Raw genomic sequence first — 13,763 nt, 5'->3', positions numbered from 1 at the left:
ATTGGCTAAGTTAATGCAAAAGTGAATCCATCTCTTGTTCAGTTGTTCCAGAATACACTGGTGTGTCTTCAAACCCTGGATGAAAAACAATACCATCAAACTTCCTTTCTACTTCTGATAGGAATTGGCTCATCTCTGGTCAATTCTTACCCCAAACTCAATAATACTTTTGTCTGACCTTCCGCAGGGCAGTTAGGTGGGGTAGAGGGGATACAGTGCCAGGCTTAGAGTCAGAAAGACTCAATTTCCTGAGTTCAAATCTGACCTCAGACACTTACTAGTTGGACAAGTCACTTAACCCTGTTAGTCTTGGTTTCTCATCTGTAAAATGAGCTGGAGAAGGAAATGGCAAAGCACTTGTGAATCTCTGCCAAGAAAACCCCAAATGAGGTCATGAAGAGTCAGGCACGGCTGATAAAAGACTGAACAACAACTGACTTTCCTCGGGTACAACTAGTCTCAATCAAAACAAGAGACAGTAGTGGGATAGAGTGGAAAGAGTCATGGACTTGGGGGGTAAAGAGTGATCCAGGTTCTGAAACTCTCCACTGTGTGAGCCTGAGTAAGGGGGCTGACCACTTGGTGAGGATGATAATAAGGAAAGCACTGCTGTGAGGCTCCAGTGAGATAATATAGGGGAAGCATTTTGTCAGCCTTGAAAAACTAAAGAGCTGGCATTTATTTTTAGTCAAAAAGCATTTATTAAGTGTCTGCTATATATAGGCATCGCACTATCTCTCTGAGACATAGTTTCGTCATTCTTGAAATGGGGACAATTGTACCTATGTCTAAGTGGCACAGTTGATAGAGGGCTGAATCTGGAGTCAGTAAGTGACCCTGGACAAGTCATTTCATGTTTGCCTTTGTTTCTTCCATTGTAAAATGGGGATAATAATAGCACCAACATCCCAAGATTGTTGTAAGGATCAAACAAAATGTTATTTGTAAAAGGAACCTTAGTATGGGGTCTGGTTTAGAGTAGGTATAATAAGAATGTTTTTTTTTCTCTTCCTTCCCTTCCCCCTTGTCAGGATCAAAGATATAAATGCTCTCTAATGTTGGCTCTCTTTCTCTTATTTTTTTTTTCCAAATCTTACAGGAAGTCAGAGTTCTTTGAACTATAAATTTGGCTCAGAAAACAAGGGTTAAAAACATGTGGTTCTGAACATGAAAAAAAGAAGAGGCTTCAGAAGATGATCAACAGCCACAAGGTTCCAACTGAATGGACACAGGAGACATGCACTCTAGGAAAAGCAAACAAGGGCTTCAGTTGACGGGTGAGCAGCAACAGCCAAGGTCTCCCCTTCAGAACGGAGCAGACCAGGGAGACAGAGAGAGTTGTTGTACTGCTGGGAAGATAAACTTAAGAAAGTCATGAGGAGGGGATTTCGGCAAGCTTACTGTACTTGAGACAGCTCCAGGGAGGTCAGGCTTCAAGACTCTGTGCAGGGCCTCTGGGACCGGAGGAACCAATGGAGGAGGTGGAGAGAGTGATGGTGCTGTCTGGCTAACGGGGGGACCTGAGCCAGAAGGAGTGGCTGTCTGGGGATGGTGGGATCGCCTCTGCAGATGAGGGGGAATGAAATCATCTAATGTCGGGAAGGTCAGAGGCACGCCGGCAGAGGCGGTCGCTGGGAATGTGGCAACTTGGTCCAGGGCCACCAGAGGTGGTGGTGGTGTTCTGGAAGTGCCTTCTTGCCCTTGGTCTGTGTTAACCAGGTACAGAGGGACAACTATAATCCCTGGCTGAGCTGTGTTGGAAGAAGTAGCATCCTGTGGGAAATAAGGGTGTCATTATGCAAAGGGGTTAAGGCACAGGAGAAAGAATTCCATATTCACACAGTTGTGAAGTGACATGCAATGATGAGCCATGAGAAATATTTTATCAGTGCCCTTCAGCTGGGGGTTCAGAAGACAGTCAGTGCAAGCCAATAACTTTTGCTGGCAACCTCATACTGCGTGACACAGAAGAAACTCCATCCAAGGTTACTTTCCATCCATCTATTTTTAATTTCCCTTAACTCTAAATGAGAAAGCAAGAGAACAACAACAAATGGGCCATGTTTAACAACCCCACCAATTGCTGATTCTGAGTGACTCCACCACCATTACCCAGGCACAGCTCAGTCGGTGAAGTGGTCATTTCCTCTATCCCCTCAGAAAGCTTCAGTAACTTCATGTCTCCCCAAAGTGGTATTAGACTGTGGATCAACCTCCCCCCCCACACACACACACATTCACAGGGGGAAATATTGTACTGAGGTTTCTTAGATAGGAAAATTCATTCTTCAAGGTGCAGAAATGTTAACAATGAGAAGGGGAAGCATGAGTCAGTTAGATAGCTGCTTACATCAGTTAGAAAGAAATAAAGAACAGATGTGGGGGGGTGGGGAAGCACAAACATTCCCATTTCCTTGCCTTGGCTGGATACCACCGTCGTGGAAAGTAACGTTCTTTTCTCTTCAGGGTCTCTTGGCCCAAAGGAATCTGGCCACTTAGCACAGGTGGTCTCACTGCTTCTGTTTGAGGAGACTGAGTCCCCAGAGAAGGACTTTCACCATGGCTAACTGCATCTCTACTGATGATGGTGTTAAAGGACAGCTGGGGAGGATTGGGAAGAGGAGGAAGGCGTGATAGTTCTGTGCTAGGCAAGGAGGACACAATGCCAAGAGCCGGTGCTCCGATGACCTGGTCTTCCAAAGGATTGCTTTGGGTTTGGTCACATGCAAACCTAGAGGAGCTCTCAGATGCAGTAGGGCCAGTGTTGTTGGATAAACAAGCGACATATAAGCTGCTGACCTTTTTTTTATCCCTTCCTGCCTCGTGACGGGGATTAGAGCTCACTTTAGGGCTATCTTCTGCCCTGGAAACCTCCCAGGGGCTCTGATATCGGGATGATACGTCAGAGAACGTGGAGCTCCTAGGCAAGATTGCCCGGCCAGCAAATGCTGTGACTCTGGGGGCCGAGCTGGCTCCCTGGCAGGAAGGTGCAGCTGGGGAAAAGGAGGGATGATGCAGGACAGAAGCACTCTGGGACATGTAAGGCTTTGGTGAACTCAGATACACACAGTCCTTGAAGGGCACTGGCGAGGAGGAACCCTTAGCTTCAATGTGTGGTAGCCATGCAAAGCTTTGCTCTTTTGGAAGAGGAGGGCGTGGAGGGGAGGAAACCTTCAGGATCAGATTCAAGATTAAATTCAAAATTAAAAAATAAAGGGGGAGGGGGTGGAAAGAATGAGGATGGTCATTAGAAAGAGTAAGGGGTATTTTCTTTTTCTTCCCAGCATGCTATTAGGAAAGCAAAGATCATGGTATCTTTGAAAAATAAACACAATTGCTCACTTTTTGGGTTCTCCAGTCCTAGTCTTTCCTATCTGTCAGATTCCACAGATCTTAGCCATACTCACCCAGATATATGTGAGGTGTTATCTTCTTGATCTTCACTCAAAATGTATTCTCAGAGGTACACCCCAAAGTTGGACACCATTAAGTTTCTGAGTCTCTCACCAGACAGAACTTGTATGGTCTACAATTTTCCTCAAGATATTCTCCAAGACCAAAGGCCCAAAGGGCCTGTAATTGGGATTAAAGATCAATATATTTATTTTTCTTTTTTTCTTCCCCCGTACAGCCACTTAATTCATACTTTAATTCTCTTCCTTGCAGCACAGAGAATGGAAATGATAGACACCAATCCGTTCACAGAAGATAGCTATCAATTTCTCCACTTAGACTCTGAAGCCATAATAAAAGCCTATCAAATTGTGCATTCAAGGTCTTCAAAAACCTGTGATTTTATTTGTTAGACATTCTTATAACAATGCAAATAACAACCTATCTGAAACTTTGCAGACAAGAAGAAAGGAAGGAGGAAGGAAGAAAAGCTGGATGGAAACGATTAATTGTTAAGTGTCCAATATATGCAGCTACTGCTAAGGACTTTACAAATATTATCTCATTTGATCTTCAAAAGCAAATTGAGAAATATAATTGAGAAAACTGAGGCAGACAGCAGTTAAGTGACTTGCCCAGGGTCACTCAGCTACTAAGTGTCTGAGGTCCTTGGCTGCCTTAGAGAGTAGCATAAAAAGAGTCTCAGAGAAGTTGAGTGCTTTGCCCATGCTCATACAGGGTCAGAGATTAGAAATGTAAACTCAGGATTCACTGACTTCAAATCCAGCAAGCTAGGAAATATGTAAAACTGTCTCTCACAAAATTGAGAAATTTCCTCCCTTTTTAACATGTGCTTATTTATTGAAACCAAGTAATTAAGTCAGCCTAGTATAGTCAGTCCTCTTGGTTCCAGTGGATTTAGATCCAGAAAGTCTTGAGTTTGGGTTCTGATGTGACCTTGAACAAACAATAACTCAGCCTCCCGAGTTTCATTTCTCTTATCTGAGAGAGGATCCTAAACATTTCATAGACCACAGAGATCTACATAAATGTGTTACTGTTAAATGTGATCTGGTTGCTCCTGTTAACAATAACAAGATTCATAATAATAACAATGCTACATGAATAACGATGAAAGGTTGATCTGAAATTAAGCACATGTAGTCTCCTTCTTACCAATGTCTTATAAAAATGTCTAGGGGTCGTTGGCAATTTAATTAGAGAGACAGGAGAAGCCTGTCCTGAAGTGATCATGGTCAATACCATGAGAATGATTAAGGCCTGTGAAATCTAACTTGTCAATCAGAAAGTAAAAAAAAAAAGTTATACCTGTGATATTATTCCCTACTTGCTTCCTAAACCTAAACCCAATAGCTCCTCATGACTGTATACATTAGACTCTGAAGCCAGAGAGAATCTGAGGGGGGCCTGTTCTCCAAGACCACCAGCTCTCTATTGGTTCTCCAACAAGGTATGCTGCTAGGAGGTCAGGGGTCATTGCATGGGTCATTTCTTTGGTCCTGGGTCTATGGCCCCAGACTAGGACCAAGGTGACTGAGATGACACTTTCTTATAAAAAAAAAAAACCCAGGTTCTTAAGGCTCTTTTCAATACAGTCTCATCTCCAAGAGGTATATTATACCTTGACCTATCTGGCAGAAGATTTATGGTTAGAATTCTTAGGAAAGGGACTAGTGGGAAAGGTAAGAAACAAAAGAAAAAAGGCTTTAAAATCCTGGGTTAAGCCATTGTACCACCTAATAAATTTATAAAAACAGTAACAATTATTGTTACATGAAGGCAAAAATGTGAAGGGAACTCATGAGGGTTTGGTTCATTTTTTTTTTGCAAGGCAGTGGGGTTAAGTGACTTGCCCAAGGCCACACAGCTAATTAATTATTAAGTGTCTGAGGCCACATTTGAACTCAGGTCCTCCTGACTCCAGGGCCAGTGCTCTATGCACTGCACCATGTAGATGCTCTCATGGTTTGGCTCATTTTTTATGGGTTTTGGTGCACATAACTATAATCTCTCTAGGGTCATCATCATGCTGTAATGGCAACCATGGCCATTGGCTCATGGCCATGCAGCAAGTATCATAGAACAAGCAGTTTTTACCCATTATTCTGTAAGAGCTTAGAGTCTTCAGTATTAAAACTGCAGATTCCCCCAAATCAGGATGAAGTCTGGGGGATGGTTTTCATGCTAAATATTAAATCTCTAGGAATATAAAGTTTGACTCCTGAACAAAAAGGAATTCCTTTCTCTTTACTAGGCTGGCTTAAGAAGGCTTCAGTGAGCTAAGGGAGCAGCTGGAAGTTTTTTCCCTGGCCTCGGTTTACTTTCATTTTAAGTTTGTTTCTCTTCATATGTGAAGGGGTTCTTGTCCAAAGATAGAAATCGGTTTCAGTGAGTGTTTAACTTAATTTGACCATGCCCATATATGGACCTCAGGGAAGCATTACATCAAGCAATAAGCCTTCGTAGCTCTTTGCCCCTTTAGAAAACACACTCCCCAGGGATCTGGATATGGTTGTCAGTGACTATTAAAGCCAATGGTCCTATTTTATTGCTGTTTCTTGTAGCATTAAAGAAGGGGAGCGGGAGAAGGAGTGAAGTAAAGCAGTGAAGGAGAGTGCAATTCAACAATTCACCAAAAGAGTCTCTATTCTAAGAAAAAGGAGACTTCTTGAGTTCTGCCTCAGGATTAACTGCATGATATCAAACTGAACAAATAATTTAACCTCCCCAAGTCTTAGTTTCTCCTTTGTAAAATGGGAATAATAATAATAATAATAATAATAATATTGGCGCTACATGTTTTGCAAGATAATTAGGGAGACCAAAAAGGTTGAATATATTAAGGTACTTTGAAACTGGAAAGGTATGCTTGGGATATTTCCTTCTTGCTCCTAATGCACACCCAGTAGTTCTCAGGATTATAAGCAGTGGACTCTAAAATCAGAATAAGTCAGATTAGGGGAGTCTGATCATATAATGGAATAGAGACAAGCAAAATCGATGAGAGTGATCCCCTATCTTCCAGATACTACGTTAGCTGGGGAATCATAGCAGTGATGAGTTACATGGGACAAGAACTGCAAGTTCTGCAAGCATCTCTCCCCTTGCAGAGAACACACAACCTGGTCAGCCAGGAAAATAAATATGTTGGAATATCAAGGCACCAGGATTCTTTCATCTAACCCCATAATTTCCATGTCCCTAATTTCACTTCATATAGGGAGTTGGGGAACAGTGAGCCTAGAGAGCTCTGGGTCAGCTTCAGAGGCTACACTCAGGATGCAGCAGGGGTAACCATTTTTTTGTTTGTTTGCCTCTTGCCTGGGTGTTGAAAGCATCAAGGATGAGAGACTAACTACCCCAAGCCACAATAACAAAGGGACAAGGAGTTTGTTCCTCCTTTAAAACAAACAGGATGGGAAGGAGAGAAAACAAATTGCTGTTAAAAAATAAATTTTAAAATATAAAACTTGGAAATAAATTCATTACTCATATTTCTCAAGTTTCACTGAGTTTATTGTAGTAGAGCTATTAATAATAATAGCATTATTTAATCTGACTCCAATAATACTGGTGTATGTCTACTAATAATAATATCTAAATAATCATGAATAATAAAACCATATTAATGATCAATAACTACCAATGTGTATTAATAAAATCATTGATTTCTATTAACAACAATATAATCTAAATATCTAAATAATCACAAATAATCTAGAAATTCATACTAATTATTAATAACTGTCAATACATGCATTAATAAAATCATGGATTTCTTTACAAGTGAGTGGGTAGCAAAAATAAATCTAGAATAGTAATACCAAGTAACAGAACATTTTAAAAGTGGAAGAGCCACCCAATATGCAAATGAATCAAGCAATTTAATTAACTCTCCACTTCCTGAGAAGATCTGTATTAGGCCAACCATTCACTTTTGGTCCCTTGAGATAACTTGTCTAGTGTAGCTGCTGATGAAGCCAAAGGGCATTATTAGCATTCATGAGCTGTCTTTTTATGTATTAAGGTAATTATTAGGGTTTACGGGTATTCATATATGTGTATGTATGTGCATGAGTACATATGCAGCATATAAATTCTATGTGGATCACTAGTATCATTTTCCAGTGTAGATAATAGTCATTGTTATCTGGGTGTGAGCTGATTGTAATGAGATAGCATATACTTTCAGGACTGGGAATCTAGGTGTTTATTTAGTATAAATCCCCTTCTTTTGGATGAGAAAGCTGGGACCCAAAGAAGGGAGCTGATTGCATTTAAAACTGAGAGCTTTTACCCACTGGGCAAACTTCTATATATTTGGGAAATGTCTAAAAGTGTTTTCATGAACAAATAACGTCTCGTTGTCACTTTAACTGCTTGAGACTCAGTTTGAACCCTTGAACAGTGTAGTAGTCATATTAAATTATCCCTGAGGTCTTTCAATTCCAACAATCTATGGTTCTATTATTCTTAACACAAAGATACCTATGGAGATTCAGCAGCAAGTCTACAATTCTTAACAACAGCATGCCAGGAAAGAATTTTCTATCATCCCAATTGTATAAATAGATAGTATTGAATAGCAAGCAATTTTCAGAATTCTAGAGCATGTTGGCATACATTGCCCAGTACATGGTAGGCACTCAATAAATGCTCATTGATTGGCTTATATAGACAGAAAGGAAGAGGGAGACAGTCCCTCTGCTTATTTCAATTCAGAAGCACCAAAAAAGGGCCAAATCCCCATCATTATGAAGAGGGGAAAAAAGCCAACCCAGGTTCCTCCCACTTGATTCAGAAGAAGGCTTTTTTTATTTCATCTCCTCAGAAGGAGGGTAAAGAACAATCATAAGGACTTACTTGGATGTTCAGGACCACTTGGCAGGGATGTTGGAGAGTATTCAGGCTAAGAAATATTTTCAGTTATCTAAAGCATGATTCAGTGAAGGGAGGGCTGGATTTGGAGTCAGGAAGACCTAAGCTGAACTCCTACCTCCTACATAGACTGACTTTGATCTTAGTCAACTTAACCCTTCTGTGTCCCTTGAAACTCTCTGAAACCAACAGTTACAGATGATTTTATTAATACATGTATTGGTAGTTTTTGATAATTAGTATGAATTTTTTTATTGTTTATGATTATTTAGATAATTAATATTATTAACAGACTACTCCAAGTCAGTTTTATTATTAATAGCCATACTACCAAAGTTTCAATGAAATGAGTAATGAATTTGTTTCCAAGTTTGTCTGTTTTATATTTTAAAATTAATTTTTTAACAGTTTATTTTCTCTCCTTCCCATCCTCTTGTTTGTTTTAAAGGAGAAACAATTCCCTTGTCCCTTTGTTATTGTGGCTTAGGGTAGTTAATTAGTCTCTCCTTCTTGATGCTCTTGACACCCAAGCAAGATTGGTTCTAACAAACTAATAAAATCAGGGATCCAGAATCCCCCCCGGCATACTTTTTATGGATGTACTTATGATTATCTTGTAGTTATAGTAATCTGTGTTAGCACCTTTCCCTCCTCCTACTAGATTGTAAACTCAAGAAAAAACCTGCCAAGTTTCCAGTTGGTAGATAATATCTATTGAGCAGCCCTTATGTGAACTTGTCCATACTCTTGAGGGGAAAAAAATGAACCAAAAGCATGACCCAACCCACAAGGAGCTTGCAGAAGGATATGGAGCTATTCAGAAAAAGGGGTGAAATGAGCACAGCTTGGTCTACTCCCTGGTTGCTGTTGTTCACTATATACCCATTTTTGTTACCATACCATACTTCCATTTAAAGAAGTAACATGAGGCATCTGGGTGGTATAGCTGAAGAGATGGAACTGGAATCAGGAAAATCTGAATTCAAATCCTCAGATACTTACTAGATGTGAGATCCTGGGCAAATAATTAAATTTCTCTCAACCTTATTTAACTTATCTACATAATTAGAATAGTATCTACCACCTTGATTGTTATAAGAATTAAATGAAGTAATGTAAATAAAGTGCTTTGCAAACCTTAAAGGGTTTTTATAAATTTTAGATAACATCATTATTATCATTAACATCATTCTTAAAATATATATCACGAATATGGGAGTTCTACCCAGAAAAGGGTATATAACCTTGGTTATACATTATAAACTTGGTTAAACATTGCTCAGATGTTCAATCTATCAACAGTATTTATGAAGGGTCTAACATGTACTAGGCACTGTGCTAAGTATTGGGGGATACCAAAAAAAAAGAAAGACAAAAGACAGTCCTTGCCCTCAAGGAGCTTACAATCTAATGGGAGAGAAAATGTGCAAAACAAAAAAAATCATACACACACACACATCTAGGCAAGCTCTATACAGGATAAATAGGAAGTAAATAACAGAACAAAGGCACTGGAAATTAAGAAAGTTTAGGGACAGTTCCTATGGAAGGTAGGATTATTCAACTGGTAAGAATAGGAAAAAGCTCTAGAGGGCCAAATCTTAACAAGATCATTACCATTCCAAATTGAAGTTTAAAGTTTTCAAACATGATTTTAGATCAAATGAGACAATATTGTAGACTTAGCACAATACCTGGGTCACAGTTGGTTATATAGAAATGCTTATTCCCTTCCCTTCCTCCATTTAGACAGGCGTTATAGCTGGGATTGTTCACTGATAGTGCTAATTTTTATGTCTATTTCTGACCCAAATCATGAGGCAGTAAGATAGTGGGCAGACTCTGCAGAGAGAACCATCAGATAGCCAAACTCTTATCTGAGGAAGTGGGGTTGAGGGGGATCCAGAGGAACTCCATTTGCAGCTTCTACCTAGTTCCAACATTCCATCCCAAACTTCCCCGCCCCCCAGATCCCCATACCTGGAATACCTCCTCCTCTTCTCCTGGTAGAAACTCTAACTCCCTTTCAAGACAGTTTGTGGGATCTCCTACATAACATTTTTGCTAATTATACAGCTGTTGATGCTTCTTGTCCTGATAATTATTTTGCATTTATTTTGTATGTGGGTCATAGGTACTAAGCTGTGCATGGGTTGTTTTCCTCATTTAGAAAGTAAGTTCTATGAAGGCAGGAACTATTTCTATTCTGTTCTTTTCTTTCCTTTTTCTCTTCTCTTCATTTTATTTTATTTTTTGGCTTTATTTCCTTAGCCTTAAATAATTGCCAACTGACTGACTAACTAGCTAATTAATAGTGACCACAGGACTACCTCTCATATAGATAAAGATATTGATAACATTAAAAATGAGCTTGAATTATGTTCCCATTTGTTTTTAAATAATTTTGAAAAATATTCTCTTCTAGGATTTTTTCCTAAGCATCAAAGAAATTTTGAGAGAGCAAAGGAACCAAGATGACACCATCGAATTCTCATATATCGCAAGTGCAATCTGATATTAGATAAATATTCAACTCTCACTCCTCTTTAGCATCTAACTCTTTTATACCGTTTCTCAGAGTTTTCATTGCTCTAGAAACTTCCATTGGGACCCATCCAATTGAGGCAGCCATGCCTCTAAACCGAAGTCTCAGAACAGTACCCTTTTCTCACTCACACATGTCTGCCTACCTGTGACTTGTCAGAAGGGAGATTGGGATGTACACTTCGGTAGCCCTTGGCAGCCAGGGAAGAGGGCTGGGCGTTTCCGTTTGTATCCGCGTTTGAGGACAGTCTCCACTCATCTACAAGATGAAAGAATACTTCAGGTCACTAGGAATTCTCCCTGGTTCTGGGGCAGGAGGGGGAGCTTTTCTATAGGCATGAGTAGAAACACATAATTCAAAAGCAAGCTTACCTGTGGGGAAATTTTCTGGCTCCAGCCCTAAGGGTATCACGGAGAGGGATGAAAGAAGAACAAGAAAAAGAAAAAAAAAACAAAAAGACAAATGGTTATGTTTGAAGGAAACCAGCATACACTGCGACCAAGGGAGAAAGTCCAGCTTCCTGATTTCAAACACAAAATGCCTTCAGTCAGGATGGCCTAATTACCATAGGAACAAGTTCTAGCCATGATGTGCTCAGTGTCTCTGACCTTTGAAAACACAAGGCTCACATTCATAGCAATGAAGAAACAATTGTCCCTTGACATTCCTCTTTTGCAGACAAAAGAGCAACAGAACTTTCTTCTCCCAAGTTACAATTCACTCACTCACATTTTCCCTCTTGAAGCCTGATGTTAGTCAAAGAAAGAACCCTCCAAATTCTAATTAACACATTTGGATTCACAGAACTAGATCAAACAGATACACTTTTTGTTTTGTTTTGTTTTTTTAGAGGAGATAGCCAGTGGTTGGGGAGAAACAAAAATTGAAACCCAGTGAAATCCAATATATTAAAGAACCTCTTTTTCCACCTGATATTTCCTTGCTTTTAACTAGCCTAAAAAAAGGATCCCCAAATCTGGGGATTTGTTTTCCATCACAATTTAAACCATCCCAATTCTCTGAGATAAGATATTAATACATTAAACTTTCTGATCCATACTCCATTTCCTATTACAAACCCTACAACAAATGATACCATTCATCATTATCTTTTCTAATTGTCCAAGATACTTAAAAGATAAAATCTGTGAGTGTCACATGGCAAGGAAGGCTAGCTAATTTAAGGGGTGTCAGAAAAAGAATCCAAAAAGTTCTACTCAATGAACACTCTACAAGGGGGGGGTTAATTCTAATAATAAGAAGTTGATTAGGAATTAATGACAGAAAGTGTTCACTGGGATTAAAAAAAATCAAGTGCACAAGTACAGAATAAGGATGATATGGCTCGATGACAGTGGATGTAAAAAAGATCTGGCATGGTTTAGTGGGATGGAAGCTCAATGAATTAAGGGACTGTCATGGCAATTCAAGGCACTAATGTCACTTTTGGCTATATTAATAGAAACACAGGTAAGGTTATAGTGTTTCTATAATCTACACTAATTAAACTACACTTGGAGTATTGTATCCAATTTTGGAAACCATATTTAAAAAAGAACATGGACAAATGGGAGTCCAGAGAAGAATGACTGGTCTATTGAAGTGATTGAAAGCAGCACTTATAAAGATTGGTCGAAAGGACTAGGTTATAAAGAGCTTAAAATGCCAAAGAAATTTTATCATGTAAATAATGAGCCATTGGAGTTTCTTGAGAAGGGGGATGACATTCTTGGAGAGCTGGGTAGGTTAAAGAAAAGGAAGGCAAGGTAGGGAATAGAAATAAAATAGAGGAGTGAAGAGGGATAGAGTAAAAAGAGAAAGATAATGAGGAAAATTCACAATAATAATTATAACTTAGAATGTGAATGGGATGATTTTTACCCATAAAATGGAAATGGTAAGCAGATTAAAAATTTGAATTCAACAATATGTTGCTTTCAGGAAATACAATAAAAATGAGAGATAAACATCAAGATAAAATAAAGGTTAAGGGCAATTTTATATAAAAAAGCAGGGGTAGTAATTATGACTGCAGACAAAATTAAAATGAAAATAAAATTTAATCAACAGAGAAAGATAGGAAAATGACACTATGTTATCAACAATATTATTCAATAATTTTAGACTATTCAAAATACCTAGACAGTATAAAATACCTGAGCATATATCTGCCAAAACAGACATAGAAACTATATGAACATAAATATAAAACATTTTTATATGAATAAAGTCAGATCTGAAGTAATATTTATTGTTGATGTATAAAGTTTGAGTAGGTAAAAATACTAAAAATTGGCAAGTTTGCCTAATTAATTTATTCAATGTCATCCCAATTAAATTACTAAAACCATATCTTATTGAGTTGGAAAAAATAGTAACAAAGTTCATTAGGAAGAATAAAAAGGTTAGGAATTTCAGTAACAGCAACAGCATCAGAGTTACTGTTAAAGTGAAAATGGATAGTTTTGATTATTTTAAATTAAAATTTTCTTGTATAAATAAAATCTATGCAGCCAAGAAAAGAAAGATTGCAAATACTTGAGGGGAAAACTTTCATAGACAATCTCTCAGATAGGATATGACTGGGCTGGAATATAGCTGTGGTGTAGGAAATGATTAGCTAGTTGACTTAGAAAAACATGGAAAGACTTGGACTTACAAAGGAGGATGCGATCTACCTTCAGAAAAAAGGAGGATGAGTGAAAATAAGCATAGAACAGTCTTACATATATGTGTATATAGGGTTAATTGTAGCCTTCTTTATAATGGGGGGAAGAAAAAAAGTAAAGTGAAAAGTGAATAACAGGGAAGAAAAGAAAACCTTACAATGAAGGAAAGAAAAGCTAGGGAACACTGAAAACAATGTGTTGTATTTATTATTTGGGGTTTTCTTGAAATTTATTGTTTCATATTGAAACTTCTCCTC

At 38.6% G+C, this 13,763-nt stretch overlaps 1 protein-coding gene across 50 annotated transcripts in view; it reads right to left on the bottom strand.

The window, feature by feature from the left end:
- The window catches only part of SORBS1 (sorbin and SH3 domain containing 1), a 306,979-nt gene that overhangs the window by 114,513 nt on the left and 178,703 nt on the right, over positions 1–13,763 (bottom strand). For 20 of the 50 annotated variants that reach the window (XM_074233269.1, XM_074233279.1, XM_074233268.1 and 17 more), the window contains 4 exons: positions 11,209–11,235; positions 10,983–11,095; positions 2,419–3,171; positions 1,402–1,773 (listed from right to left, as the gene is read on the bottom strand). In XM_074233269.1, coding sequence (XP_074089370.1) covers positions 1,402–1,773; positions 2,419–3,171; positions 10,983–11,095; positions 11,209–11,235 — 1,265 coding nt within the window. The remainder of the gene's footprint in view (positions 1–1,401; positions 1,774–2,418; positions 3,172–10,982; positions 11,096–11,208; positions 11,236–13,763) is intronic. The other 30 variants (XM_074233295.1, XM_074233302.1, XM_074233300.1 and 27 more) reach the window with 6 other exon arrangements.

This window comes from Macrotis lagotis, chromosome 4, assembly GCF_037893015.1.
Source record: "Macrotis lagotis isolate mMagLag1 chromosome 4, bilby.v1.9.chrom.fasta, whole genome shotgun sequence".
Lineage (NCBI taxonomy): Eukaryota > Metazoa > Chordata > Mammalia > Peramelemorphia > Peramelidae > Macrotis > Macrotis lagotis.
The sequence above is the reverse complement of the archived record's forward strand: the minus strand, read 5'-3'. Positions and strand labels throughout refer to the sequence as shown.